Source organism: Trichoderma virens, assembly GCF_000170995.1.
Source record: "Trichoderma virens Gv29-8 chromosome Unknown TRIVIscaffold_91, whole genome shotgun sequence".
Taxonomy (NCBI): Eukaryota; Fungi; Ascomycota; class Sordariomycetes; order Hypocreales; family Hypocreaceae; genus Trichoderma; species Trichoderma virens.
The window spans coordinates 1,171,122-1,197,296 of NW_014013658.1; the positions used below are offsets into that span (position 1 = coordinate 1,171,122).

The window sequence follows — 26,175 nt, forward strand, 5'->3', positions numbered from 1 at the left end:
TTTGTAATATGCTATGTATGATGTACATTGTAACAAAAAAACAACCTTTCCTCATAAAAATGATGGAATATTCGAGCTCCAGCAGGGGAGATACAAGATAAAAATAATACGGCGGAGACGTCGTATAAGCGGATACCGGGACGCTATGCTAATGACAGTTGAATGATATCATGGGGGTTTCTTGTAGGTTTTAGTGTATAGTCGGGGAAGGGTTTTTGTCGAGGTTGAAAATGCCAATTTTTGTTTCAAAAGAGTGCAGTCATGTCCATGTCCATGCCCATGCCCATATCCATGTCGAACTCGGAAAGAGTTTCAACCTTCTTCTTGCTGGCAGCAGCCTGCGCCTTTTCGGCTTTCCGGGCCTCGTCAAGCTCAGCGTCGACATCCCAGACCTGCAAAAAGTCGTCCATCTCGTTGAATATGTCCTGCACAATGTCCGTGGGTTCGTTGTCGTCGTCCCATCCGCTGCTGGCCACCTTGGCAGCCCCCTTCTCCTCTCTCTGAGGGTTCACTCTAGGGGGGCTTGTGATTCCAGTCGGGCTGGCGGTTTGTACTGCAGTAACAGGGGCTTGCTGGCTAAGGCTGCAGGATCCATGCCCTGATGCGGTTGGTACGCTCTGCGGTTGTGTGCCCTTTGAACGATCAGCTACAGCAGCAAAGTGATCACCGAATTTCATGTCTCTGTTGGTGAGCGAATCAGAAGCGAGGCTTGTAGAGGGCGGTGGAGGTGGTGAAACTGCTCGGTCTCTGCCTCGTGACAACGATGATGACGTGTCCGTCTCTGACGAAACCTTGTCGCCAGAGCCGTCTGTCTCTTCATGCGGTAAGGGAGCCCAGGAAACTCGCTTCTTTGGCGTTGTGCCTCTCCACGCCCTGTTCTTGGAGGATACGAGGATACCATGTGATGTAGAGGCGACACCGTTGTAAGTCTTATCAGATGAATAGCGTATCTGGCGGCGGTGACTGGGAGAAGGTGACATGAAAGACGAAAAGGACGTAAAGGCAAACTGCGGCTCTGGCGTGGATTGTCTCTTTGACACTGGTTCGGTGGGTGGAGGCAAATCTTCACTAGACGGCTGCTGTGTATCGATGCTTTGTGGTGGTATGACAAGACTTTCGCTGGCCTCGGTAGGTGTGAGGATTTGATTCTCCTGCTCCTGTTGACGTGTCTGGGTATGATCATCCGCCAAGACGGCGGTTAACTCCGTGTTGGTTGCCTTTTCTGACATGTCTCTGGTTGTGGGAGTCTCAGGTATGTCTAGACCTGCATTCTCTTCCATGGGAAGTGCCGGCTGTGAATTAGCGGAGACCTCCTCTTGGGCAAGACTTGGCTCTTCTGAGTCCTGTGTGTTGAGTATCACATTGCTCTGGGCTGTGTTCATCTCTGTAGGTGAGGCGGCTTCAATCGGCAGATGGCTGACAAGGGAGGTAGTTGACGGGGCTACAGCATCGCGAGCCATAAGCTCCTCCTGAGCTTTGTCCGCTTTAGAGCAATCAGCTTTGCAAGTATAATCGGTAGCAATCTCACTCAGATTGGGCCGTGATATCGGGAGATTGGTCTTCATAGTCTGTGGCAGTGGATTCTCCTTTGTCTCCATTGACTCGACATTCTCCTTGGATTGCTGGCTATCCTCCTCTTGCAAGTATAGAGCCTTGTCTACAGCTGCTGATGACTTGACTGGTGACGAATTATAAGGTTGAGCAATCTTGTTGGGAGCAAGTCGCGAGTTGATTCTACCATTTCGAGGGCTCAAAGACTGTAGAGCAGATGATTTAGGGGGGCTATTTGTCTTTGTGAGATTGTCATTGCCGGATGCGTCTCTCGCAAGATTGGCTGCTTCACTCTGACTAGCAATGAGCTGCTGTGCGTTTGATAGAGCTGTGATACTGGAGTCGGGAGACGAGTCATTAGATCCTTCAGCATCATCGTATATTATTGGATGCACCATTCGTGTAGGTGGTGTAGCACGGAAGGGAGTGATAAACCCATTGGGGATTTCGTAGCTTGCTTCCAGACCATCCATAAAACCACTCTGAGCATTATGAGTTGTGCTTGCATCATCTGAAGACGATGTAGGTCCCTCATGGTCGGAGCTAGTTGGGGGAGCTGCGTGCGGAACTGAATCAGTATTACTGGCATTGTCACCCTCGATAACCTCAGGGGGCTCGGAGAATGGAAGCTCCTCCTCTCGTGAGTGGGATTCTGTTGCTAGGGTGTTGCCGTGAGCATTAACATCATCAATATCATCCCCTGTGCCTAGCATTTCTAGATCCGAGAGGTCAGATAAAGATACGCCACTTGAAGACCTTGGGCGGCTGGGGGATTGGGTTGCTGGAACCCTCTGTTTCGTTGGAGTTTGCGCCGAGGAGAGAGAAACGGGAGATAGTGCTCTTAACAAGCTCGGCTGAGCAAATGGAGACGCTAAGGACGAGGATGGATTTAGTACATTCGTGGAAGGTGAATCAGCTGATGAAGGAGAAATAAGAGCTTCATCATCGTCGGAGTCAAGCGAATCTCCATCTTCACTTGATAGTTGCTGTCTTGGAAGTTTCGAGGTAAGCTCCCGAATATGCGAATATATCGACGAAGTGTGCAGAAAAGCTTTTGTGTGTTGCTCGCCGACATTCGTTGCTCTAGTCCGCCGTCTTCCAGAGGTGGGAGTTTCGATTTCGCGTTCTGACGATTCCACTCTCCGACGTTTCCCTGTGCTATCCATCACAATTGATGACTTTGATTTCCTCTTGCCTAGCTTCCTTGAAGACGGTGAACTTGCTGCCCAAGACTCATAGCCATCTTTGCTCGATGAAAGAGATATATCCTCGTCTCTCCAACTAGAGACTTTGCCTTGGGGACACGAACGTGCTTCAGTGAAGGGTGCCTGTTTAAGGCTCTCCGGACTAGGAAGAGCACACTCGGCATTTTTCAGGATCTCTATCGCCTGCCTCCGGGCAGCAGGAGAAGCAGAAGCAGACGGGGTGGCTCGCCTGAGGCCATATTGCGAGACTGCGGATTGAGATTCAGGCTGATGTTGCAAATGAGCAGTCCGATTCTTTGACCGCCACGGGTTCACCCAGCCGGAGTCCTCTTCGAAGGGGCCTTTCAAGGTTGCCGACAGCAGCATCGGAACCCTGCCAGCAAGAAACTGCTGTCCGGCAGCCTCGTATCTCTGCCTCCGCGCCTCCGCATCGTCATAGTCCTCGTCCTCGGACCCCTCATAGTAGATGTCCTGTGGCGAGAAGAGGGCCTCGCAGTAGATTGAGTCTCTTGGCAGCATTGGGGCCGTGGTGGAGATTAAGGCATCAACGGTCTATCGTCGAGAATCGATCGCGGAATGGCTGGATATACGACACCAAGGGCGCAGGGCCAGAGACGCAGACGCAGAGCAACATCAACTCCTCATCTGGTGTCTTGGGCGTTGTCGCCAATGGCGGGTCGGAGATGAAATTGCAGCAAGTGGAAGTAGTAGGTAGTAGTACTAGGTAGTAGCTTAGCTTCTTGTCGAGATCTCACTTATCGCGGTCCGCACATGACGAAAGACGCGTCCCGCGCCGTCACGTGAGCTCGCGTAAAGAGCGGATCACTGGCGAGCTGCAGGATGCATGGGATTGTCATCTCTGCGTTGCATTTTCCCTTTTCTCGACAAGTGCGCATAAAGGAGTTTTCCAGGAGTTCTTCTACGGCTACGGTACATGCAGCACGGAGTAATCGCGCATCATTTCACGGCGTGCTAAAAATACGGCGCTGCCATTTCACGGGTCGCAAGCTAAATGACAGTGACTTTGCGAGATTTCCGCCAATCTTAAAGTGCAGCGTCTCGCACCGTTTGCCAGAGGAAAAAGCACGTGATCCGGCTGCCCCACCCGAGTTGGCACAGCAACCCCGCCCGGCCAATTAACACCCCTGTTTTGTTTTTCCGTTTCAAGCTCGCGCATCATCGTTTGCTACGGTTTAATACAGGATCATGCCTCCCGCCAGAATCCCCTGCATGCGCTCCCATGCCATCGCCAGGTAAATATTCGGCCTCCATCTTATCTCTTGTCGATATTTGACCCGCCGCTTCTGTCGTGTCAACCCCCCGATTCCGCCCAAGTATATCTTGACTCTGCGCCGCCGCTGCGCGATCCTTTTTCGAGTGCGCGCGCATCAGTTGCATCACTGCCTGCTGCTTCTGTCTGCCTGGACGCGAACCCCGCATAGAGCTTTTCTGTATACCCTATCTATGGCGTGAGATTCTTATCCCCTGTGTGCATCATCTCTACCGGCTGTCACCATGTCGCACGCCTGGCTGGACTCGTTGACCGAGGACTGGGTGTCGGAGCGTGGCTCCTCGCCCGCGCCGCTCCCCCTCGTCAGATCGGCCAAGAAGAGCACGACGTCGTCGCCGTCGCCAAAGCTCACACCGAGTCGCATACCGCGTTGGAGGCATCCTGGCGTAGTACCGCGGGCGAAGCAGAATAAGAGCATGACCATTTTGGAGGGCGACCGCAGCTCCGACGAAAACGGCAAATCCCCCAAGAAGCGTCTCCTGAAGTTTGTAAAGGAAGGCAAACCGTCGCACAAAGGCTATCTTGGACGGCGCTCAGTCTCCCCAGGCACAACCGGCTCCGTCATTGTGCATAAGAATGCCGGAAAGAAAACGCCTGCCACGCCAGGGAAATCCGACACACCGGAATGGAAGCGGCGATTGGTACACGGCAAGCTTCCATACGGGGAGCAGCGCGACTTGTTTAGTTCGGCGGCTGTTGGCTTGCAGGACATGTTCAAACCGCCACCGTCAAGCGAAGCCGGCCTCGACTCTCCGTCACCGAATCTCGATTCGCCATCCCCCAATCTCGACTCTCCGTCTCCCAACTTCGACTTTCCATCTCCTATGCCCGATTCGCCATCCCCTAATTTCGACTTTCCATCTCCAATGCCCGATTCCCCCTCTCCCGATCGAGAATCTCCACACCTCGAATCTCCCACTACTGCAGATTTATACGAAACAGATGTGCCTTCAAGTCCGCCAGTGCCGAAGCAGCCGACGATTGTCTTGGAATCAACAGAAGAGCTTAATGCTGATGAGGAGCATGGCATCTTTTCGTCGAGCCAGATCACACCGAGCCCAAGCCCCAGGAGGCCATTACGGGATGTGAAATACAAGCTCAACGTTGAGGAGGATCCCTCGGATCTATCCATTATGAGCAACGATAGTCTTGTGAAACACTCCGGATCTCCCACGGGAGAAGAGGATGACCATGAGGACGACCATGAGGACGACCATGAGGACGACCATGAGGGTGATCGAGCGGACGATCAAGAAGATGACCAAGAGGATGATCAGGAGGACGAACAAGAAGCGGATCAAGAAGAATCATATCAAGACGATCTTGAGCAAGAAAAAGCTGAGCAAGAGGAAGAAGATACCCAAGACGATAGTTATCTCGCCATTCCATCCTTGATTGATGGCGGATCCAGAAAAGGGAGCGGTCAAAGCTACACGAAAAACGAAGACTTCAGCCCCATCTTGATTGGTAAGCGCAGTGATGAGGACGGAAAAGTCGAATTTGCGCCACTTGAAATGCCTACAGAAGAATTGCGACAAAAGCTTGAGAGACTACAGCTCAATCAGATGATTCTAGATCCCTCGCACAATGCTTCCGACAGTGCAGTGGAAGCGAAACACACGCAAGACGAAGAAGACGATGAATCCTCGCTTAAATACCATTTCGATACCTCTCATGGGAGCGATGAGTCGGCTGAGGGTTCTCTGCGACGCCATTCTTTGAGTCCTGATTTGGGCGTGGATTGGTCGGAAATGCTGGGCGAGGATTCACTGCAAGCCAGCACGCCCAAGCAGTTTCCGTCTCTGCGAACCAGTTCAAACCTGTTTGGCTCGTTTTTCGGTACTCCCAGTCTGCCTCAGGCGCCATTTCCAAGCCCTGATAAAAAGCAAATCCGCGATCCTGGCAACCGATCCAACTCGAGCCCCTTGAAACTCTTTGGTCCATATGACACATTTACCAATCAGACCTTACTCCGGCGTATCAGTCAATTCGAAGAGGACATGTCTGGTAGAAACTCACGAGACTCATCGCCTCCCACACCTTCCAGCAGGAAATCCAGTCAGGATCACGGCAAGAAACGACTTGTCAGTCATTTTGGGGCTGGTGAGTTGGAAGGGTTCGAATTCACAAGCGAATTGTCTCACTCGCCCGCTCAACATTCCAACCTCCTTTCTAAGGAGAACAAGTCGCCAGTAAACCCTCCCTTGGCGGCCAAGGGAGCCTTAAAACTTGTTCCTCCACAAACCTTTTTCCCTGAAGATAATTCGTTGTATGTTCGCAGGAGCCGTGGCCAGAACAAATCCCAAACTCCCTCGATCAACACCGGTGCCGGATACGATTACATGTCTAGTTCGCCTGAGAGTTCCCTCACCCCCCAGGATGAGGCCTACGATCAGTCCTGGGTCGAAAAGCGAGATTATGGATCCGAATCCAAACGACCCAGAGCGTCTCCTTCCAAGCACCCGACACCAAAGCGCCGCCGGACACTCCACCGATCCGATGTTGCATTTGGCAATGAGCATGGGAAAGCGATTGGATCCTCAAAGTATGAAAAGCGACTCCGCGGGTTGGCCAAACAACGAAAGCGCTCTCTGTCCGAGTACTCGGATTCTGCCGATGATCAAGAATCGGAGCATGAGTCTATGCGCCAGTCCCCTTCTCCCTCTCCCACTTCGAGGTCGTTACAAGATGATGTTTTCCAAGGCAAGGCGCGTCGATCAACTAGATCGATTCAAGAAGAAGCTGAGCCGGATGCAACTGGTAAAGCCGCCGAACGCAAGCCGTCTATACGAACGCAGGATTTTGTAGACCAGGCTGCTCAGATCATGGCCATGATCCGCAGCCAGGTTAGCCAGCCGGGGCTGTCAAGCCTAGAAGAATCTGAATTGGAAATTAAAGTGCCATCGCATAATGCGACAATGGAGGAATCCGATGGATCCACGGCCGAGCCATTCTCCCGACCGCCTAGTCGAGATGGAAAGCCAATTCCCAGACAGGCGCGACAACAGGAGGACCCAGAAGTTGTAAAACGGCTCAAGAAGTACCAGGAGCTCAGCGATATGGGCGATGTAATCTCTTCGTCAGTGAGATCTATGAGCCTTGCAAAAGACGCAATCCGCGCTGCAAAGGAGGTTGAACGCATGGTTGACCGAGCCAGCCGTGTTCGGACCAGTGGTGGTGGTGGTGGTGGATCAAATTCTGAGTCGGCAAGCGAAACGACGAGCCCAGTCCATGACTTGTTTTCCAGCACCTCTGCTCGCTCTACCAGCCATCTCTTTCCCACCTCTTCGTCCAGAGGCTCTGAATCGCGTAAAATCATTGCTCCTGAGAGCGTTTCGCATCTGATCCCAGACAAGATAGGCGGCATGTATTTGGATAAACAGAACAATATTTGGATAAGAAACAAGGAGTCGAAGAGCTCCTTAACGTCCCATGCCTCAGGATCTGACGACAGCGAGGAAGATCCATTTGCAAACATTCCTGATTTGTCCGTTGATATGACGGAAGAGATGCAGCACCTGAAGCAAACTCCTCGGGGCCACGATGGTGTGGCAAGTAACAAGGACAGTACCTCTCGCCCGAACTCGGCGCAAACACATTCACTCAAGAGCTATACAACCCTGGCGGCCTATGAGCCTCTTGACCCCGAAGTAGCCGAGAGGGCTAGGGGGGAGATTGAGAAACTCGATGCTCAACCCGGAGACGGCTCCAAAGGTGCAGAGGAAGCCGGCAACGGTCTGCACGTTCTTAAGGCCAAGACAAGTAGTGATGGGCTGTCCTCGAAGCGTCGTAACATAACGATATCATTCACATCGCCCATTGCCTCGATTATCCTCGGCGTGCTACCTGAGGATATAGAGGGCCTGGAGGACGATCCAGTGCCAGGTGAATCATCCGAATCACCCCCGCTTCTCGCAGCTCAGTTTAGCGGCGCTAAAGGCATTTCGCAAGGCTCTCTGCGAGCAATTCGTGCCGCGTCGATATCTGGGTCCAAGTTTACGCCTAGGCCAATCTCACGAATAGAAGAGCGGGATGAGGAGAGCACCGTAGAGTTGCCGAATCAACATCGAAACAAGGGCCAAACTCTGAGCCCGAGCCCGAGCCAAAACCTGAGCCCAAACCAGAGCCCAAATGAAAGCCAAAGCCGATCTCAGGACCAGAACGAGCGTCAAGTCAGCTATCTTGGCGACAATTCGATGTTGAGCCTCAAGTCGCTGGAAGGGGGTTCGGGCCTTGGATTCCTTACGACGACTCACACCCCAGCACACCGTGTCACCCCATTGAGGGCAGATGACAGTCTACTGATTGGCCGAAACGTGGGAAAGCTCTCGCTAACTCCACTCTCGGAATTTACTGTGAACCACGACGACAAGTCGTTTGGGCTTGAAGTCAGCTATGTCATGGGACATAAGCGAATGGCAACAGGCGATGGCTCGAAGAAGGTGCTATCCATGACGATACGAGACCTTGTGGAAAAGCTCTCCGAGGCAGAGCCCAACGAGCCGTACTGGGACGATATGACGTCTCTCACTCTCCAGGACAAGCAGCTAACCAGCCTGCACATGCTCAACGAGTTTTGCTCCAAAATCACGACATTGGATGTATCGAAGAACTCGCTGGCGCATCTCGAGGGTGTGCCCGAATGTGTACGACAGCTAAAGGTATCTAACAACATGCTCACGGAGCTCACCTCGTGGGACCACCTCATTCATCTGCAATACCTTGACATTTCCAACAACGAAGTTAAGAGCTTATCGGCGTTGAAGAGACTCATCCACTTGCGCAGCTTGCGGGCAGACAACAACCTGTTGACAACTCTTGATGGCTTGGACTCCCACGATGGCCTACTCACCTTGAGAGCACGCAACAACATGATTGAAGAGCTGGATTTCTCTGGTATCAGCTGGGAGCGCTTGACAGAACTCGACGTGGGCTCGAACAGGATTTCGTCGGTCCACGGCCTTCATCTGCTGCCTGCTCTTTCTCAGCTGGACATTTCCGACAACCAATTGGAGACGCTTGTGTTTGACAAGGCCAACAAAACGTTACGGAAGCTTGACATTAGTGACAATGATCTCGAATTCTTGGACATTCGACACCTCAGCAGCTTACAAACGCTCCACGCCGATCGAAACTGTCTCAGCCACCTCTCTGGCTTCCGTCATGTTCGTCGGTTGGACAGCCTCTCTCTGCGTGAGCAGCGGGGCGAGGTCCCCCTCGAGCTGGATTTCCTAACAACTGCCTGCGAGATAAGAAAGCTGTTCTTGTCTGGAAACTACCTGGGATCATTCGAGCTAAAGGCGGACTTTCTCAACCTGCAGCTGCTTGAGCTGGCAAACTGCGGGCTGGAGGGGCTACCTGATGAGTGTGGCCAACTCATGCCCAACTTGCGAATATTGAATCTCAACTTCAATGCCCTACGGGATCTATCAGCCTTGCGATTCATCCCGCGACTGAAGAAGCTGCTTGCGGCTGGGAATCGGCTTTCGGACACAATGGCAGTTACGGAGCTCTTGACCGACTTTCCTCATCTGACGGAATTGGATCTACGGGATAACCCCATCACTCAGGGCTTCTATCCTCCGGTGCAGATGCTCATCAGCCCGGACAAGATGGGCAGCGCCGACTCGTTTGTGATGCCAGATGCGGACATGGAGAGAGACGAAACTTTTGCAAGGCGCCTGGATGAGACTACAAAGCTACGTCGCCGTCTTCACGAGGTGGTTTATGTTGCTAGCTGCAAGCGCATTCGCAGATTGGATGGCCGGACCATCATTCGGGAGAAGTCGTTGGCCAAGGATGTTTTGCTACAAAGGCTCATTGATGACGGGCTTGTACCAGACCTAGAGGACACTTTGGTTGCCGAGTCGGAGTCTGCACAGCAGCGAAAAGAAACGGCGCCATCACCATCACTTGGCGCAAATAGGGGGCTGGCTGGAGAAGCTGGTGGACGAGCGAACCGCAGTCGATGAAACACAGAGGACTGTGATAATACGGCACAAGGAGAATGTGCAAAAGGGGCAATAAAAAGTAATGATAATTTTTGATTTTTACGGCTGGGCGTTTTTGGGCATATCCACGACGAAGGCAGGACGGGGAGCCTCGAGCTCCGGCAGGTGGCGTTTCTTTGTTTTACCGTGTTTTTTTTTCCAAAGAGGAGTGGCACAAGGCCAGGTTGCAGGCTATGATTTCTTTTTTCCCTTTTTTCTTTGTTAAAAAAGCAATACTCCTTTTAGTGACTCTTTTTTGGTCGGATCTTGTTTCGATGGTCTAGGAGTTGTAAGAATACGGAAAGGGGGGGAGGCCCAATGATGATATCCATATCAATTTTTAGTTATTTGTTAGGGTGCGGATCGAGCGTGCGCCTTTTCTGGTTATGACTCATAGATTTTTTTCTCTTTCTATTTTTCATTTTTTTTTTCATTTTTCATTTACCTTGTGAAGCTACTCTTTTTTGTAATCGTATGTGGATTTGCCGTGTGTCAAGGGGCGTTTGGGAAGCAAAAGGCTAGGCAATGCGCTGAGATGGCGTTTCATGTTGGTGAGGCTGAAGGGAATGGAATGGGAATGGGATGGGAATGGGGATTGCCCAAAACTCCAAAAAAACGGGACGCTAGAGAAAAAAAGGTCGCTGGCAATCACATGTTACTGGAAATGGTGGTCGCATTTGCCGGGCTTTAGGCAGCTTATTTGGCGCTGTGGGTTCTCTATTTAGGTACCTACAGTAGATGCCTGTAGAAGTACCTGTAGGGATTTTTGGTTAATTGGATGCGTTAGGCTGCTGCGGTGCGGGTTCGTTGGGGGAGTGAGTGCATGACTGTACTCGCACTATTGTGTTTTGGCGTGTGATTTGGCGTGTGGGTTTTGACAGTGGTGAGATTGTATGGATGCCATAGGTTGACGGTTGGCTGTTTCTGGTGTGTTTGATGCTGCTTAGGGGGGCATAGGAGAAGCTGTTGGTGGAATGTTTTGAAATTGAACAGCCTGTCGTGTCACTATTCCCAGCCCTGATACTGTACCTAATGAGCGCCTAGCAAATAATAGGCCAGACTCCAGTCTTTGGGCACCTGTCTTTGGGCCTCAAAGAAAATGGAACAGCTCCATCGAGCTAATCACTGCGTCTCAGCTGCAATGCCAATGCCAATCAACCCCCCTGGCCCGTCCAATTTGTGTTAAGCGAGTTCTTCATCTGGCAAGCCCGCTATTTCTGGCGCATGCAATTTGATCTTTTGGGGCGGCTCGTGACGTCTGTCAGAAGTCAGAAGCCAGAAGTAGCATCAAGAGGCAGCATCAGAGGCAGCATCAGAGGCAGAGCAAGAACCACTCACTCACTGGCTTGATAGCGCCATGTCATCCGTGATTTCGCCCCTCCTCCGCCTCCTTCTGAAATGAACTTGTATCTCTCATCTCCTTCTCCTTCTCCCTCTTTCGCATCACATCACACAAAAACACACGCGAAACCCCCGGGACATGCGCATTCTTTTGCAGCTTCACATGAGACATTGCCATTTCATCGTTACGTTACGGTCCAACAAACACCTCATCTTAACCTCTGCTTCTAGCGCACCTGTCGAATTTCCAATAATTGCAACATAAACCCAAGCTACTTAGGTGGCTACCCATCTATCCTGGACCCTGGATCGGCCGCTAAGCAAAACCCCCCCCAGTCAAACAGGCGACAGCTTCTCCCCCGTTTATCGTTATGCCCCTCGGCTGCGTCTAGGGTTGTTGCATTCCTCCGGATTTGAGTCACGTCAGCGCTGCTCTTTTTACTTTTTTCAATTTTTCCTTTGATTCATATTCTCCGTTTTGTCGCGACAAAGACAACAAGCAAAGACAAAGCACAAAAGGCGGAGAAACTACAAAAGATCGGCATCGACAACGTCATCGACTACGAGAGCGGTAACCGACAACGAACAGCGACAGCGACAGTGACAGTGACAGCGCGAGACACACACACAGAATCACAGCAAGAGAGAGTGAGAGACAAGACAGACGGGAGCCTCGGTGGCCCTTGCGAGGAGGATGGACTTGTCCAGCTCTGTGGCTCCTCCGTTAGAACGATCCGTCTCGCAGCAGAGCGACATCTCGTATCGCTCGCACCGCAGCGTCCGCACCGGCAAGAACCGCGCGTTCCTCAACCATCACCACCTCAGCAGCTCTGCTAGCAGCATTGCCGAGAGCGACAAGTCCCTCACCAGCTTCCCCAGCTTCTCCCCGGAGCTGCCCGGCAACGACCGCTTTGGCGATGACGATGCCGTCCACAACCAGCTCCATGCCGCCATTCGCCAGCCCGACAAGACGGCCCGCGTCAAGGAGCTGAGCGGCGCCGCCTCGTCCATCGTCGACAGCCTGACCTGGCGCAACTCGGCGCGCGAGGCCCTGTTTGAGGATGCGCCGCTGGCGCAAACCATCCCCGGTGCGCTACACAAGGCCGACGACAAGCATCTGGAGCGGCTGATTTCGAGACATGGCGCTGTGACTCTGGTGAGGCAGATCGCGGGCGACCTTGCGCAGAGAGACGCACAGATAGCAACTCTGCGGCGACGGGCCGATGAGCGCGAGAGGGCGCTGAGGAAGATTATACGCGAGTGCGGGCTGTCCAGCCTGGAGCTGGAGACGAGGCTGCGGGCGGTGGAGACGGAGCTGCGGAAAAATGGAAACTTCCAAAGGGATGGAAGTGGACTCAGTGATTTGATGAGCGATGCCATGCGAGACACGGTGACGGAGAGTGCGTATGGAGAGACGGGCATGGCCAGCGGAACGATTCGCGCGCACGCCAGCAGCGTCACCTCGGCGCCAGGCGGCAGCTCCGACAACGCCAAGGGACCTGGCACGGTCAAGGGATGGAAAGACTATCTCTGGGGTGGCACGTCGAAAAAGACGACATCCAACAGGCCTACCGTGATACGATCGCATTCCAGCCTCGGCCAGCGACCACCGCTGCAGGACGACCTCTTCGATCCCCCGACCCCGACGACCTCTGGCCCTGCCAACTCCAGCCGGCCGTCTAGCATACACTCGGCGACTACTCCAGAGCGTAAATCAATAGCGAGCTTGACGCTGAGGCTCGTGGCTGGTGGCGCCGTTGCAAGTCGCGAAGCCGAGAGGGGCCGTGCTGCGAGCAGTGCTGCCCGGACAGAGACGGTCAGGACAGGATCGGTTGCTAGTAACCACACCAGTCGTTCGTCCCGGGCCGTGTCCGTTGCTGGCGGCCCCAAAGCACTCATGGCCATGGGAAGATCTACGCCGTCGACCGCCGCTTCGGCCAGCGCAAAACTGCAAACTCAAGAAGTGCGAGGGAGCGGCTCCGGAAGCTCACCTGGCGGGTCTACTCTGCGTCCGGATAACTTTGGGCCTGTAGAGATGGATGCTATACTACCTCCAGAGTCTCAGCCTCCGACGCTGACACGGATGTATAACAACTACCCCAATAGCGAATATCTCACGGATCGATTCGGCTTCATCTACGACCAGCGGCGCAAGAAGCGGCAGCGAGAGGCCTCGCAGATGGCCCAGAACATCCGGAATGGCGACCGTAGAGAAATGATTGGAAATGGCAACCGGGCAGGAATCTCGCCAAACACACTGGATGATATGCCGAGCCCCAAAATGAGCGTGTCCGGCGATGCTCGGCCGGGGAGTCCGAGCTCACAAGAAGAGAGGACCTCTGGAGAGGAGAAGACAAAGCGCTGGCAAGACTACTTGAAGATTGCGACGTTTCCCACCGAGTTGCTGAGCCATACGCCTGGCATAAGTGCCACGGCTGTGTCTGTGACCGAGGGCACCGACGATCGGGCCAGCACCACGTCCAGCCAGCGGTTGGTTGAGCGCGCCCGATCGCCTGCGATAACGCCGACCGAATCGGGACTTGTCCCCTTGGCAAGCACCACAACGGCCGTTGACAATGAAACTACACTCACCCAGCCACCGTCAGAGCAGCAGGATTCGACTTTTGGAACGCTTGTCAAGGAGGATGCAGAACCCGTCAAGTTACTTCTTGAGCAGCTGAGCGAGCTGCACGACTCCCTCCAGCGAGAGAGGACTACCCAGTGGAACGAGTTCCTCCGCAAAGTGAGGGCGGAGAGGCACCGCGAGGGCGAGGCCGCCATAGCCGCAGCTACGGCAGCGGCAGAAGCTCGATTTGAGAGTCCGGGGATTATCCTGCCAGAGGCTCGGGTAACGGACGGCGAAATGATTGGCATCTCTAATCTGGGCAACAAGGGCAAGGTCGGGCGGGCCAAGTGGAACGGGTTCAAGACGTTGGTGCTGGGCGGCATCCCCGTGCAGCTTCGCGCAAAAGTGTGGTCCGAGTGCTCAGGAGCAACGGCGCTGCGCATCCCCGGCTACTACGATGGACTCGTATCTCAGAGTGGAGAGGATGACGACGCCGCTGTGGTGAGCCAGATCAAGATGGACATTAACCGGACTCTGACGGATAACATCTTCTTCCGAAAGGGACCCGGAGTGCAGAAGCTGAATGAGGTGCTGCTGGCGTACTCGCGGCGGAACAAGGACGTGGGCTACTGCCAGGGGATGAACCTGATTGCGGCCAATATCCTGCTCATCACACCATCGGCTGAGGAAGCGTTTTGGATTTTGGCGTCCATCATCGAAAACATTCTCCCCCATGGCTACTACGACCACTCGCTAATATCCTCTCGGGCCGACCAACAGGTGCTTCGGCAATATGTCCGCACTGTGCTCCCTAAACTGTCAGCCCACCTCGACTCGCTCTCGGTTGAGCTGGAGGCCTTGACGTTCCAGTGGTTCCTCTCCGTCTTTACAGACTGCCTGTGTGCCGAGGCGCTCTTCCGTGTCTGGGATGTGGTGCTGTGTACCAATGACGGGAGCACGTTCCTCTTCCAGGTTGCGCTGGCCCTACTCAAGCTCAACGAGAGCAATCTGCTGCAATGCGACACGCCGGCAGGTGTATATACTTATATCAACCACCACATGACGGAACATGCCATTAGCATTGATGGATTGATTCAGGCGAGCGAAGGGCTGAGAAGAGTAGTTAAACGAGAGGATGTCGAGCAGCGCCGGGCAAAGGCGATCCAGGCTGAGAAGGACATGCTCAGTGGCTCGAACCGAGTAGAAGGAGATGCTGTGTCGACAAATACAGAGGCGACGGAGACTGCAGACGCTGATGACGGAGACGAGGATTCGAGCTGAGCATCTGACAGTGGCGTGGAGTGATGTGAATGTACACTGCACGGGATATAAGTTGATTTGGGATTTAGAAGAACAGAGGCAGACGAGGTTGGAGCGAGTGTTGGGCAGCTGAACTGCTGCATACACAGAAGCGCTGTTGGTGATGTTGGAATAACGGAGGGAAGAGAAGGCGACGCAGAGTCTCAAGTCAGGGTTGGAGCAGAAGTTGAATATGATACCCACCACAATGTAGCCAATGCTGCTTTTTTCCCTTTTTTTCCTTTTTCATTTATTAGTTACTCTATCTCTCATTAGATTCATCATTGGTCGGGGTGCAAGGGGGAAAACAGCGTTTTGGAAGGGATAGATTCTGGACTGATAACAAAATGGCTGGGTGTTTTTACGCGTTGAGCGTGTGTGAGTATTGGGAGAGCACAAGCACAAGCATATTAGACAGGAATACAAGCGACACGAGTAAAAGATGTCATGAGCTGGTTTTCTTTATTACAGTGATGTGTCGTTATGTTTAGGCCAATATACGGCTTTCTAGTCATGTGGATATTTTCATCTGAGTAGCTCCCCTCTTCCTTCCATCTTACAGCTTCGACTTGTTTTCCTTGAGCCACTGCTCGGCAAAGACCTTTCCAAACTCTTTTCTTTCAGCCTCGGTCCTCTGATCATTCTTATACCTCTCATTCTCCGCCTCCAAACCAGCGCCCTTCAACTCCCTCACCAAATCCTTATAAATCTCCGCCTTGATCGTGCCGTACACACCCGCCTTTGGCTTCTCCAGCAAATTCCTCTCGGCGATAAACTTGAGCGCATCATCCAGACCTCCGGCGCAGAGCCCATCGGCGATGCCGTTGTCGACGGCCTCCTGGCCGGTGAAGCGGTGGCCTTCGAGGGCGACCTTGCGGAAGATTGCGTTGGAGGGGAGCTTTGCGCGGAAGAGGGAGGCCATGGGGGGTTGGAGGGGCGCGCCGAAGAGGACTTCGTTGAGGCAGAGGAAGCCCTTGGGGGAGGGGGCGAGGCGGTAGTCGTGGGCCATGGCGAGCATGAGGCCGCCGGCGTAGGTGTGGCCGTTGAGGAGGGCGAGGGTTGGCATGGGGAAGCTGGAGGTGTATGTGTGTTAGTTACATGTATATATAAGCCACTAGATATGTGTGAAAGAGTCAGTCATTCTTACGTTAGGAGTCGATTCCAGACAGAGTAAAACAGGGCCCAGAAACCGGGGGTGTCAACGGCATGCTGCAGGTCGAGGCCGTTGCTGTAGAACTTGGGGATGCCGCTGGTGGTGATGACGACGCCGGGGGCGTGGCCGCCGAACTCGAGCAGGTCGAGGGCCGTGAGGAGCGCCTTGCAGACGGCGGTGGTGAGGCGGTTGTCTGGCGGGGAGAGGAAGGTGAGGAGGTAGACGGCGGGCTGGGGCTCGGTGACGGTGATGGAGCCGCCGGGATGGGGGCCGAGGGGGGGGATTGGGACTGTGAAGAGAGTTTTGGCCATTTTGGTGGATGATAAGATATGGATGGAGATGGATGGAGATGGAGATGGAGATATGGAGAGTTGAGTGAGATGGAGAGTTGAGGGAATGAAATGGAATGAGATGAGATGAATGAATGAATGTGGGGATGGTCTGGGGTATATATAAACTATGAAAAGGTAAAGGGTATGTAAGATTTGCTTCTTCACAACAATGTGCTGATGGAACGATGGAAGCTTCAAAAGGAAGACGTGAGGCGGCAGAGCGGTAAACCCATCAACCTCGGCATCAGCGCCTCAGTATGGAGAACGCGGTGGATTTAGTTGGGGTAAGGCTGATGCTGATGCTGTGCCTCGACTCCAAAGGCTCGGGATAAAATCACGGCGCTGGTGGATCTCGTCACGGGCAATTGGCATTCCCTCTGCTTCCGAGTGCGGATTATTAAACACGAAATTCCCATTCCAACTGTATGGGGCTTCTGATGTTGTCCATCGCATGTGATTGAAGCTGCAGCTCTACTGGAGAGGCTAACTGTACTAAACTGGACTAAACCGTGTCACTTTCAGGTACGTACCAGCTGCAGCCCCCGCTAATCCCTCTCTAGCTTAGCCTAATCTACCCCACAATGTACCTTTTCCCAACCTCCAAACTGCTGCAACTTGAAGCTCCTCCAAAAAAGCTCCGCAACTTGTCCACTTCTTCGCAGCTTCAACACCTTCAACTTCTTTTTTTCAACCTCCAACACCTGCTGCTGCAGCCATGTCGCCGCAGGGAGACGTGCAGCCTGTTTCGGGCTCGCCTCAGCCTCAGGGCACGGTCGTGTTTTTTCATCCGGATTTGGGGATTGGCGGTGCGGAGAGGCTGGTGGTCGATGCGGCGGTTGGGCTGCAGGAGCAGGGGCATCATGTGGTGATTTTTACGAACCACTGCGATCCGGGCCATTGCTTTGACGAATGCCGTGATGGTGAGTCTCTTATAAACAATCGTTTACTCTAGATCATACTCCAGATTATACTCACAAGTGTTATTCTACAGGCACCCTCGATGTCCGAGTCCACGGCGCATGGCCCATTCCAATGTCCATCTTCAACCGCCTCACCATCCTCTGCGCCATCCTGCGCCACCTCCAGCTCCTCGTCCAAATCACCCTCTCCGGCGAACTCCAGGCCCTCAAGCCCCGTGCCTTTATCGTCGACCAGCTCTCCGCCGGCTTGCCCGTTATGCGCTTCCTCTTCCCTGACACGCCGATTCTCTTCTACTGCCACTTTCCGGATCTGTTGCTCGCGCAGGGTCGGCAGTCGGCGCTGAAGAGGTTGTATAGGGTGCCGTTTGATTGGATTGAGGAGTGGTCCATGGGGTTTGCGCAGGCGGTGGCTGTGAATTCGGAGTTTACCAGGGGGGTTGTTGCGAGGACGTGGCCCGGGTTGAAGGAGAAGGTGGATACGAAGGTGGTGTATCCGTGTGTTGATACGACGTCGAAACAGGATGATTCTTCAGCTGGAGGTGCAGACGATGTCTTTGCTAGCGGTGACTACAAGACCATTCTTAGCATCAATCGATTCGAACGAAAGAAGGACATTGGGCTGGCTCTCAAGGCCTTTGCTGCCATTCCCGAGGCGCAGCGCAAGGGAGTTCGTCTTGTTCTAGCGGGTATGTTACATATAATGCTCCTATCACACACCTCTGCCATTTCATATATGTCTAACCAATCTCAGGCGGATACGATCACCGTGTTGCCGAAAACGTCGAATACCACGCCGAACTCCAGCAGCTAGCCTCTTCCCACTCTCTCAACCACCACACCGTCACATCCTTCGACGCTTCCTCCCTCTCTTCGATCCCAAGTGATGCCTCCGTTCTCTTCCTCCTTTCTATACCAAACTCCGTCAAAACATCGCTTCTCCGTGCCGCTCGCCTTTTAGTTTACACGCCCTCCAACGAGCATTTCGGCATTGTCCCCCTAGAGGCCATGCTTGCGCGCGTGCCTGTTCTCGCTGCTAATACCGGCGGTCCCGTTGAGACGATACGGGATTCCAAGACGGGCTGGCTGCGTGACCCTGAGGATGTTAATGCCTGGTCTAACGTTATGCGTGATGTACTTGGCATGCCTGATGATAATCTTCGTCAGATGGGTGCTGATGGTGAGGAACGCGTGCGATCACTCTTTGGTCGCAAGAACATGGCTTTGCGTTTGGAAGCGTCATTAGACGAGATCCTTGCTAAAAGGCTTGCTCGGCCGCCATTATTTTTCCCCATTGGGATTGTCGTTTCCTTGGTGTTGGCTGCATTGGCAGTATACATGCAGCTGCAATAAGCATGCTACTTTTTATTTCTCTTTTCATTTTGTTTCATGTATAGCAATTTCACGGCAATTTACGGCTTTTGGGAAGGGAAGCGATCGATAGATACCTATGAGCGGAAGGGATACTGATAGATATAGACTTATTTCACGGGGAATAAAGAAACTTTTAATTCATCTTTAACATCTATCAGTTCTAACGGAGAAGACATATTTAAGGAACTCTTTCGTCTTTCATTCTTTGACTTACATGCTCGGTGGAACCCACAACAGTTTCAAGCAACTCATGTATTATAACTCTTCATGTTCATTGCTTGAATCAAAAGCCCTTTCTGCTTTTCAACCACAAGCTCGCGCACTCCGCTGATGCGTCTCGTCCAATCACCGTCTGTCCCCCGCGTCGAGCATCCCGCAGCTGTATTTTGTCCAATTGTAAAATGGCTTGGAAAAGTCCAATCAATAGCGGTTTGGTGTCGAGGCTGGCCGTGACAGTTGCGGCTAAACGGCTTGAGGCATAATGAGCTACATGAGGTGGCCCAACAGCAGGCCGACACGGCAGTGTTGCGACATCTTCTCCTCACACCTTGGTGGCCATTTGTTTAAGGGAGGGCTATTCAGCATCCCAGCGATTAAAAAGAGTTGCATACGAATATTGCAATAACGCACAATGAAGATCTCTCTTATCACTGTTACTTAAATCAATATACGGTTCCTGGAGTGTCTACTATTCTCGCTACTTTCTGCAACTATCGCTATTTCCTGCTACTATCGCTACTTTTTGCTACTATCGCCACTATCTATATTTTCCTCTACTATCTGCCATCATTAGGCCGCTTTAAATTTGAGAACGGAATACTGAATAGCGAACGTGAGGTGCTGAATAGTCACTCCCTTTGTTTATTAGCCTGTCAGAAGAGACTCGATACCTATCAACTCTGAAGCAATGGACCATCCGTCAGATATTACTATCGATGCACCCACCCAGCCAGAGTCACCATATCTAGATGTCATCCTAGAGTTTGCACAACTGCTAAGGGAAAAGAGGCAAGAAAAAGCAAAAGAGAAGCAGGCGGACGCCGGATCGAAAAGCTATGAGCGTCACATACAGTTAACCAAAAGAAATCGAGAGGCTGTGGAGCAGCAAATCGAGGAACTTGAGGCAAGGCGGAGGCAGCTGATTGGACAAGAAAACCACTGCGCTTTAAAGAGGCATGAACTATGGGAGGAGCGAAAAAAAGCCAGAAAGGCCCAAGATGAGATTTCCAAGCAGGTGCAGAAACTACAGGGCAAATTCGAGCTTGACGAATGTGAGGAAGCCAAAACACTGTTTCGAGAAGCCGTAGAGGATGGTGATGCGGCAGTGGTGAAGCTTCTGGTTGCTGCGACTACGAACGATGATGAATGGATACAGTTGATTACAGTGTCAAGCAGAGGAGATCTCAACGCGGCTCAGCAACTTCTCTTCGCCGGAGTGGAAGCCGATTGCAGGGATATCAGATTTGGTCGGACTGCGCTTAGTTGGGCGTGTGCCGGTGGCCACAAAGCTATCGTACAGCTTCTTCTCGACGCTGACGTAGATGTCAACTCACAAGACAACGACGGTTGGACATCAATGCAATGGGCCTCTGAGAGAGGGCATGAAGACTTGGTCCGTCTTATGCTTGATAAAGGAGCCAAGATTGGCTTTCGAAAGACACTTTTTGGTCATGGTGGTGCCATCACGACATTGGCCTTCTCCCCTAACTCAGAGCTTCTAGCGTCAGCGTCACGAGAAGATACCATCAGGATCTGGGATACTGCAACAGGTCAATGCCAAGAAATTCTACAGAGCGGCAAACAAACTCCACTGGCCGATCAAAAAATGGGCGAGGGCGACTGGACCTGCTCAATTGTCTTTACACATGACTCAAAGCTATTGGTGTCGGGATCAGCAGAAGGCCTTATCAGGATCTGGGACATTACAACGGGATACTGTCAACGAATATTGCAGGGCCATACATGGATCGTCCAGTCATTAGCCTTATCTCATGACTCAACGCTGATAGCCTCAGGTTCAAACGACAAAACCATTAAGATCTGGAACTGCGCAACCGGCACATGCCAGCGAACCATGCGGGGCCATGATGACTGTGTTTTCAAGGTGGCCTTTTCCCATGACTCGAAGCTTATAGCATCAGGCGCAGGAGACGGACATGTCAAGATCTGGAATAGTGCAACGGGCGAGTGCCTGCAGACGCTGAGGGGCGGGAGGGAACAGGAGGTATTCACACTGGCCTTCTCGCACGACTCAAAACGCATAGCATCAGGGCTAAACCATAATCTTATTAAGATATGGGATATTACAACGGGCAAATGTCAACTGAAAATGAGATACCGTGATGATAACGTCAATCTTGTGGCCTTTTCGCCTGATTCGAAGGTTGTGGTGTCAACGTCAAGCGAGAATACTATCTACGTCTGGGATAGTTCAACAGGCAAATGCTTGAGGAAACTGCAAGGCCCTGCCGACTGCAACACCATAGCCTTCTCGCGAGATTTCAAGTTGATAGCGTCGCCGTCGATTGGTAAAGGGATAAAAGGGGTCCGAACTGTTAAGCTATGGGATAATTTTGTGCTGAGCTGTGTTGTTTGCCCATCAGCTCTACAAGCTGCTGGAGACGCCGGAAGAAGGAAACTTGTTGAAAGAAACAAGTAAGAGTGTAAAATAGAAACAGACGATTCAGAGTTATATAATCTTCAATCAACAGTCTTTTTTATTCATCAGCAGCGTAATCGCATACTACCTACCTACCACTCAGATACTGATAGGTAGCGCGTATTGTTGCCTAATCAATCATTATTTCCCAAAGCATTTAATCGTTGCGGTCATTGGCTGCATCTGAGACCAGGCTGCCTTACAAGGGCAATTTTACGAGGCATACTGTTATTGGTATCTTAGTATTTCAGCTGCTGCCCGACATGCACGCTGGCCCAACAGTGTTGCGATATTTCCCCCTCATTTCGTGGTAGCCCAACCCACCGCATATAAAGGCTCTTTTATTAGGCCGGAGTATTTGCTTCCTATTCTTTTCTTGCTACATGATACCCTGAGTCAGATACACTACCACGAACACCATCCAATATGCGTCTGATCAACACAAATACGTTCAAACTGGAGGAGTTCTCAGAGGGTAGCATTCCTCCCTATGCTATCCTGTCACACACTTGGGGAAAAGATTCAGAAGAGCTCTCTTTCCGTGAAATGGAAAATGGAAAAATCGGCACACTTGACGTTGTTAAGATTTCCCAGGGAAAATATAGACCACCCGTTGTCGGAAATGGGGAACTCGACAAGCCAGGGATTACTAAATTACAAGGGTGTTGCCAACAAGCCGTGAAAGACGGTTTGGGGTATGCTTGGATTGACACCTGCTGCATCGATAAAACCAACCTAGTGGAGCTCAGCGAAGCTATAAACTCCATGTTTCGATGGTACAATCGCGCGTCTGTCTGCTATGCCTACTTGTCCGACGTTCCTGGTGGTGATGATCCCTCGAAGCTTGGATCCAAATTCCGGACAAGCCGATGGTTTCAGAGAGGGTGGACATTACAAGAGCTTCTTGCCCCAAAACACTTGCAGTTCTATAATTCGGAATGGAAGTGTATAGGCACCAAGGGTACTATCAGCAACCTCATTAAAAACATCACGCTTGTGCCACGGCCATTTCTATTGGGTATTGCAGAATTACATGCTGCAAGCGTTGCACAGCGAATGTCATGGGCCGCGCAAAGACAAACCAAGAGACCTGAAGATCGCGCATATTGTTTGCTAGGCATTTTTGGTATAGCAATGCCGTTGATATACGGAGAGGGTGGCGAACAGGCCTTCTTTCGGCTGCAGGAGCAGATTATGAAGACGACTAGGGATGATTCTATCCTCGCATGGGACCTTGACGAGAAGTTCGACGGTTCTTATATTAAAGACGGGGAAGGGGAGATATTAGCACCCAATCCGTCGCATTTTGCAAATTCTGGACAAATTGTCACTCGACAGCACGCAGATAATCCACTACATTCACTCGACATGTTTGGTGGCAGCCTTCGCATCTATCTACCACTAATTACTACTGTCTCTGGTGAAACATTTGGACTGCTTAATTGCGGACCTGTATCAACCTTACACAAAATTGTTGGTATCCCTCTTGCCAAAGCAACTTCGGTTGCATCTGATGAATATGTCAGGCCAAGAAATCACCCTTCAGTGCTGCGGACGGTGGCTACGTCTGGCCCTCCGCCAGAGCTTATCCATATAAAAAATAATATCCGAAAGGACACATTCGTCAAGATGAATAGGAAGTACTGGATTTACGAGGATGATTTATTTGCCCAGATCAACCTGAGGTTGGAAGAGGTAGAGCCCTCATCTTGCTGGGATATGCAAACAAACTTGATTTCTCCCATAAATTCCGAAAATCTTGCTACGAATCAAATATTGCTGCGATTTCGCCACATTGAGGAAGGATTTCGGGATTTTGTGACGGTGCTCGAAGAACGGCAGTCGGGCTCTAACGCTGATCCCCAGCTCAACACGGTGACTTGCAACACGGTGACATGCAGCAGAAGCACACCATTGCTAGAAGTAGCCAAAAATCTTCAAGATATATCGCCTAAGGAGTCAGTGAAGAAAGGTACTAGGAATGAGGTGCTCCACCTACGCATTGACTTGGTTCCTGTGGAAGGAGGCATAGTCTCTATCAACCCCGAAGCGCTATCTCTTGGACTACAAGATACCACTACTGATGTATCTAAGAGTGCGGACTTGATCATAGATTTCCAAAACCTTTTAAGGGGAAGAAGACAACTAAATATAGAGAAGGAAGAGCTGGAATCCAAATCACAAAACTATGGCGAACGTTTACGACTAGCCAAGGAAAGCCGAGAGAAAGTGGAGTACCAGATAAAAGAACTTGAGGGTCAAAGGAGAAAGTTGGTCGAAGAAGAAAAAGACTGCACTCAAGAGATGCACTATCTAGGAGAAGAACAAGGAAAAATCAAGGAAAGACGAGATTATTTTTCCAACCAACTGTTACGAGCACATGCGCAGCTGGACGACCTCAACGATGAGGACAAATACCAAGTCGGCTCCATGCTGTCTCAAGAGGCTGTGGGGCATGGCGATGTTGAAGTGATTGATCAGATAGCTGCCAAGATTTCTTTGGCGGCGAATATGTTGATTACGGCGTCAAACAGAGGAGATGTCAATACTGTTCGGCAGCTTCTCGCTATCGGCGGAGTTGAGCTCGACGGCAGGGATAGCGAGTTTGGTCAGACAGCGCTTAGTTGGGCAAGTGCAAACGGCCATGAAGCTGTCGCGCAGCTGCTTCTCGCTACGGGCAAGGCAAATGTCAACTCCAAGGACTACAACGGATGGTCGCCTCTTCACTGGGCCATTGAGAAGAAGCACTATGATATAGCACATCTGCTGTTCAACAACGGCGCTGAGATCGTCAGTCACCAGACGCTGCGGGGCCATACCGATTCTGTTTTTTCAGTGGCCATCTCTCATAACTCAAAACTTATAGTATCGGGGTCACGTGATGGGACTATCAAAATCTGGGATAGTACAACAGGCGAAATCCAGCATACGCTGCACGGCCATAAGAATACCGTGCTTTCAGTAGCCTTCTCGCATAACTTAAACTTCATAATATCAGGATCCTTTGATAAGACTATCAAAATCTGGGATAGCATAACACGCGAACTCCAACAAACGCTATACGGCCATGAGGGTAGTGTTTATTCAGTGGCCTTCTCACATGACTTAAACTTCATAATGTCAGGATCTTTTGATAAGACTATTAAAGTCTGGAATAGCATAACACGCGAACTCCAACAAACACTACGCGGCGATGAGAACAGGGGTTCAGTAGCCATCTCTCATAAATCAGAGCTTATAGCCTCAGGATCATATGATAACCCTATCAAAATCTGGGATAGTATACCGGGCAAACGCGAACAAACTCTACACGGCCATGAGAGTGGCGTGAATTCAGTGGCCTTCTCTCATAAATCAGAGCTTATAGCCTCAGGATCATATGATAACCCTATCAAAATCTGGGATAGTATACCGGGCAAATGCGAACAAACTCTACACGGCCATAAGAGTGGCGTGAATTCAGTGGCCATCTCGCATGATTCAATGCTTATAATATCAGGATCATATGATCATACCATCAAAATCTGGGATAACATAACAGGCGCATGCGAACAAACGCTACACGGCCATAAGGGTAGTGTTTATTCAGTGGCCTTCTCGCATGATTCAAGGCTTATAATATCAGGATCAGATGATCATACTATCAAAATCTGGGATAGTATAACATGCAAATGCGAACAAACTCTACACGGCCATAAGAATGGCGTGAATTCAGTGGCCATCTCGCATGATTCAAGGCTTATAATATCAGGATCAGATGATAATACTATCAAAATCTGGGATAGCAATACAGGTAAATGCCAACAAACGCTACACGGCCATAAGGGTAGTGTTTATTCAGTGGCCTTCTCGCATAACTCAAAGTTTATAGTATCAGGATCAGATGATGGGACCATCAAAATCTGGGATATTTCGGTGCTGGTCAACCCCGAAGTAACGGGGGCAAAAGAGATGGAATTTATCCTGAATTCACAACCAGGAGAGTGAAAGAGAAAATTAGAGAAAATTAAAAAAAAAAAAAACAAAAAAAAAAAACTAAGGTAATGCTTGAACTTCACGAAGCCAAAGGTGTTGCCTCGGTATGACTGACACACAAGAAACTAGGTCGGACTCATTCACAAGAGCCGCATGGGCAGGAATAGCAGAGGAAGATAGCGATAGTAGTAGATACTAGAAGAAGATAGAGATAGTCGCGGAAACTTAAAGAACCAGGTATTAAATAAATAATACTCCTCTGATCTCGTTATGATACTTGATACTCCAGCTGTTGCGATGGGAATAGCGCCTCAGAGACTTCGTAAAGCAACAAGCTTTCATTTCACTCACATCACTCACACGACAAAAAGAAATGGAGATCGCCAAGAACAAGAGTTGAGCATACACATGCCATTGATAATTAATACTCCCATTCAACTCATACAATTATATATATATTCAACATCCTCCATAGTCATTCTATCCTATGCAAGGCATTCCAATGTCATCACCCCTAATCCC

At 51.2% G+C, this 26,175-nt stretch overlaps 8 protein-coding genes across 8 annotated transcripts; 6 read left to right on the forward strand and 2 right to left on the reverse strand.

Annotated features, from left to right (window-relative positions):
* Positions 1-245: 245 nt before the first annotated feature.
* Positions 246-3,275, reverse strand: TRIVIDRAFT_56655 (uncharacterized protein; the record flags this gene model as incomplete). The annotated part of the gene is made up of 1 exon (XM_014094847.1): positions 246-3,275. The coding sequence occupies one exon, from the start codon at positions 3,273-3,275 to the stop codon at positions 246-248; it is 3,030 nt and encodes a 1,009-aa protein (XP_013950322.1).
* A 996-nt stretch (positions 3,276-4,271) lies between these two features.
* TRIVIDRAFT_163286 (uncharacterized protein) lies at positions 4,272-10,019 on the forward strand (the record flags this gene model as incomplete). The annotated part of the gene is made up of 4 exons (XM_014094848.1): positions 4,272-4,843; positions 5,003-5,193; positions 5,380-8,098; positions 8,192-10,019. 4 exons carry the CDS (start codon positions 4,272-4,274, stop codon positions 10,017-10,019), a joined length of 5,310 nt encoding a protein of 1,769 aa, XP_013950323.1.
* A 2,053-nt stretch (positions 10,020-12,072) lies between these two features.
* On the forward strand, positions 12,073-15,225 carry TRIVIDRAFT_40055 (uncharacterized protein; the record flags this gene model as incomplete). The annotated part of the gene is made up of 1 exon (XM_014094849.1): positions 12,073-15,225. The coding sequence occupies one exon, from the start codon at positions 12,073-12,075 to the stop codon at positions 15,223-15,225; it is 3,153 nt and encodes a 1,050-aa protein (XP_013950324.1).
* Positions 15,226-15,799: 574 nt separating this feature from the next.
* Positions 15,800-16,707, reverse strand: TRIVIDRAFT_39438 (uncharacterized protein; the record flags this gene model as incomplete). Its single annotated transcript, XM_014094850.1, has 2 exons — positions 15,800-16,316; positions 16,391-16,707. 2 exons carry the CDS (start codon positions 16,705-16,707, stop codon positions 15,800-15,802), a joined length of 834 nt encoding a protein of 277 aa, XP_013950325.1.
* Positions 16,708-17,443: 736 nt separating this feature from the next.
* On the forward strand, positions 17,444-18,998 carry TRIVIDRAFT_39271 (glycosyltransferase family 4 protein; the record flags this gene model as incomplete). The annotated part of the gene is made up of 3 exons (XM_014094851.1): positions 17,444-17,648; positions 17,720-18,334; positions 18,400-18,998. The coding sequence occupies 3 exons, from the start codon at positions 17,444-17,446 to the stop codon at positions 18,996-18,998; spliced, it is 1,419 nt and encodes a 472-aa protein (XP_013950326.1).
* A 928-nt stretch (positions 18,999-19,926) lies between these two features.
* Positions 19,927-21,678, forward strand: TRIVIDRAFT_228060 (uncharacterized protein; the record flags this gene model as incomplete). The annotated part of the gene is made up of 1 exon (XM_014094852.1): positions 19,927-21,678. One exon carries the CDS (start codon positions 19,927-19,929, stop codon positions 21,676-21,678), a length of 1,752 nt encoding a protein of 583 aa, XP_013950327.1.
* Positions 21,679-22,104: 426 nt separating this feature from the next.
* Positions 22,105-22,908, forward strand: TRIVIDRAFT_130613 (uncharacterized protein; the record flags this gene model as incomplete). The annotated part of the gene is made up of 2 exons (XM_014094853.1): positions 22,105-22,254; positions 22,318-22,908. Coding segments are annotated over 2 exons (741 nt in total), but the record flags the coding sequence as incomplete, so codon positions are not given.
* Positions 22,909-24,540: 1,632 nt separating this feature from the next.
* On the forward strand, positions 24,541-25,572 carry TRIVIDRAFT_5723 (uncharacterized protein; the record flags this gene model as incomplete). The annotated part of the gene is made up of 1 exon (XM_014094517.1): positions 24,541-25,572. A coding segment is annotated over one exon (1,032 nt), but the record flags the coding sequence as incomplete, so codon positions are not given.
* Positions 25,573-26,175: the final 603 nt, after the last annotated feature.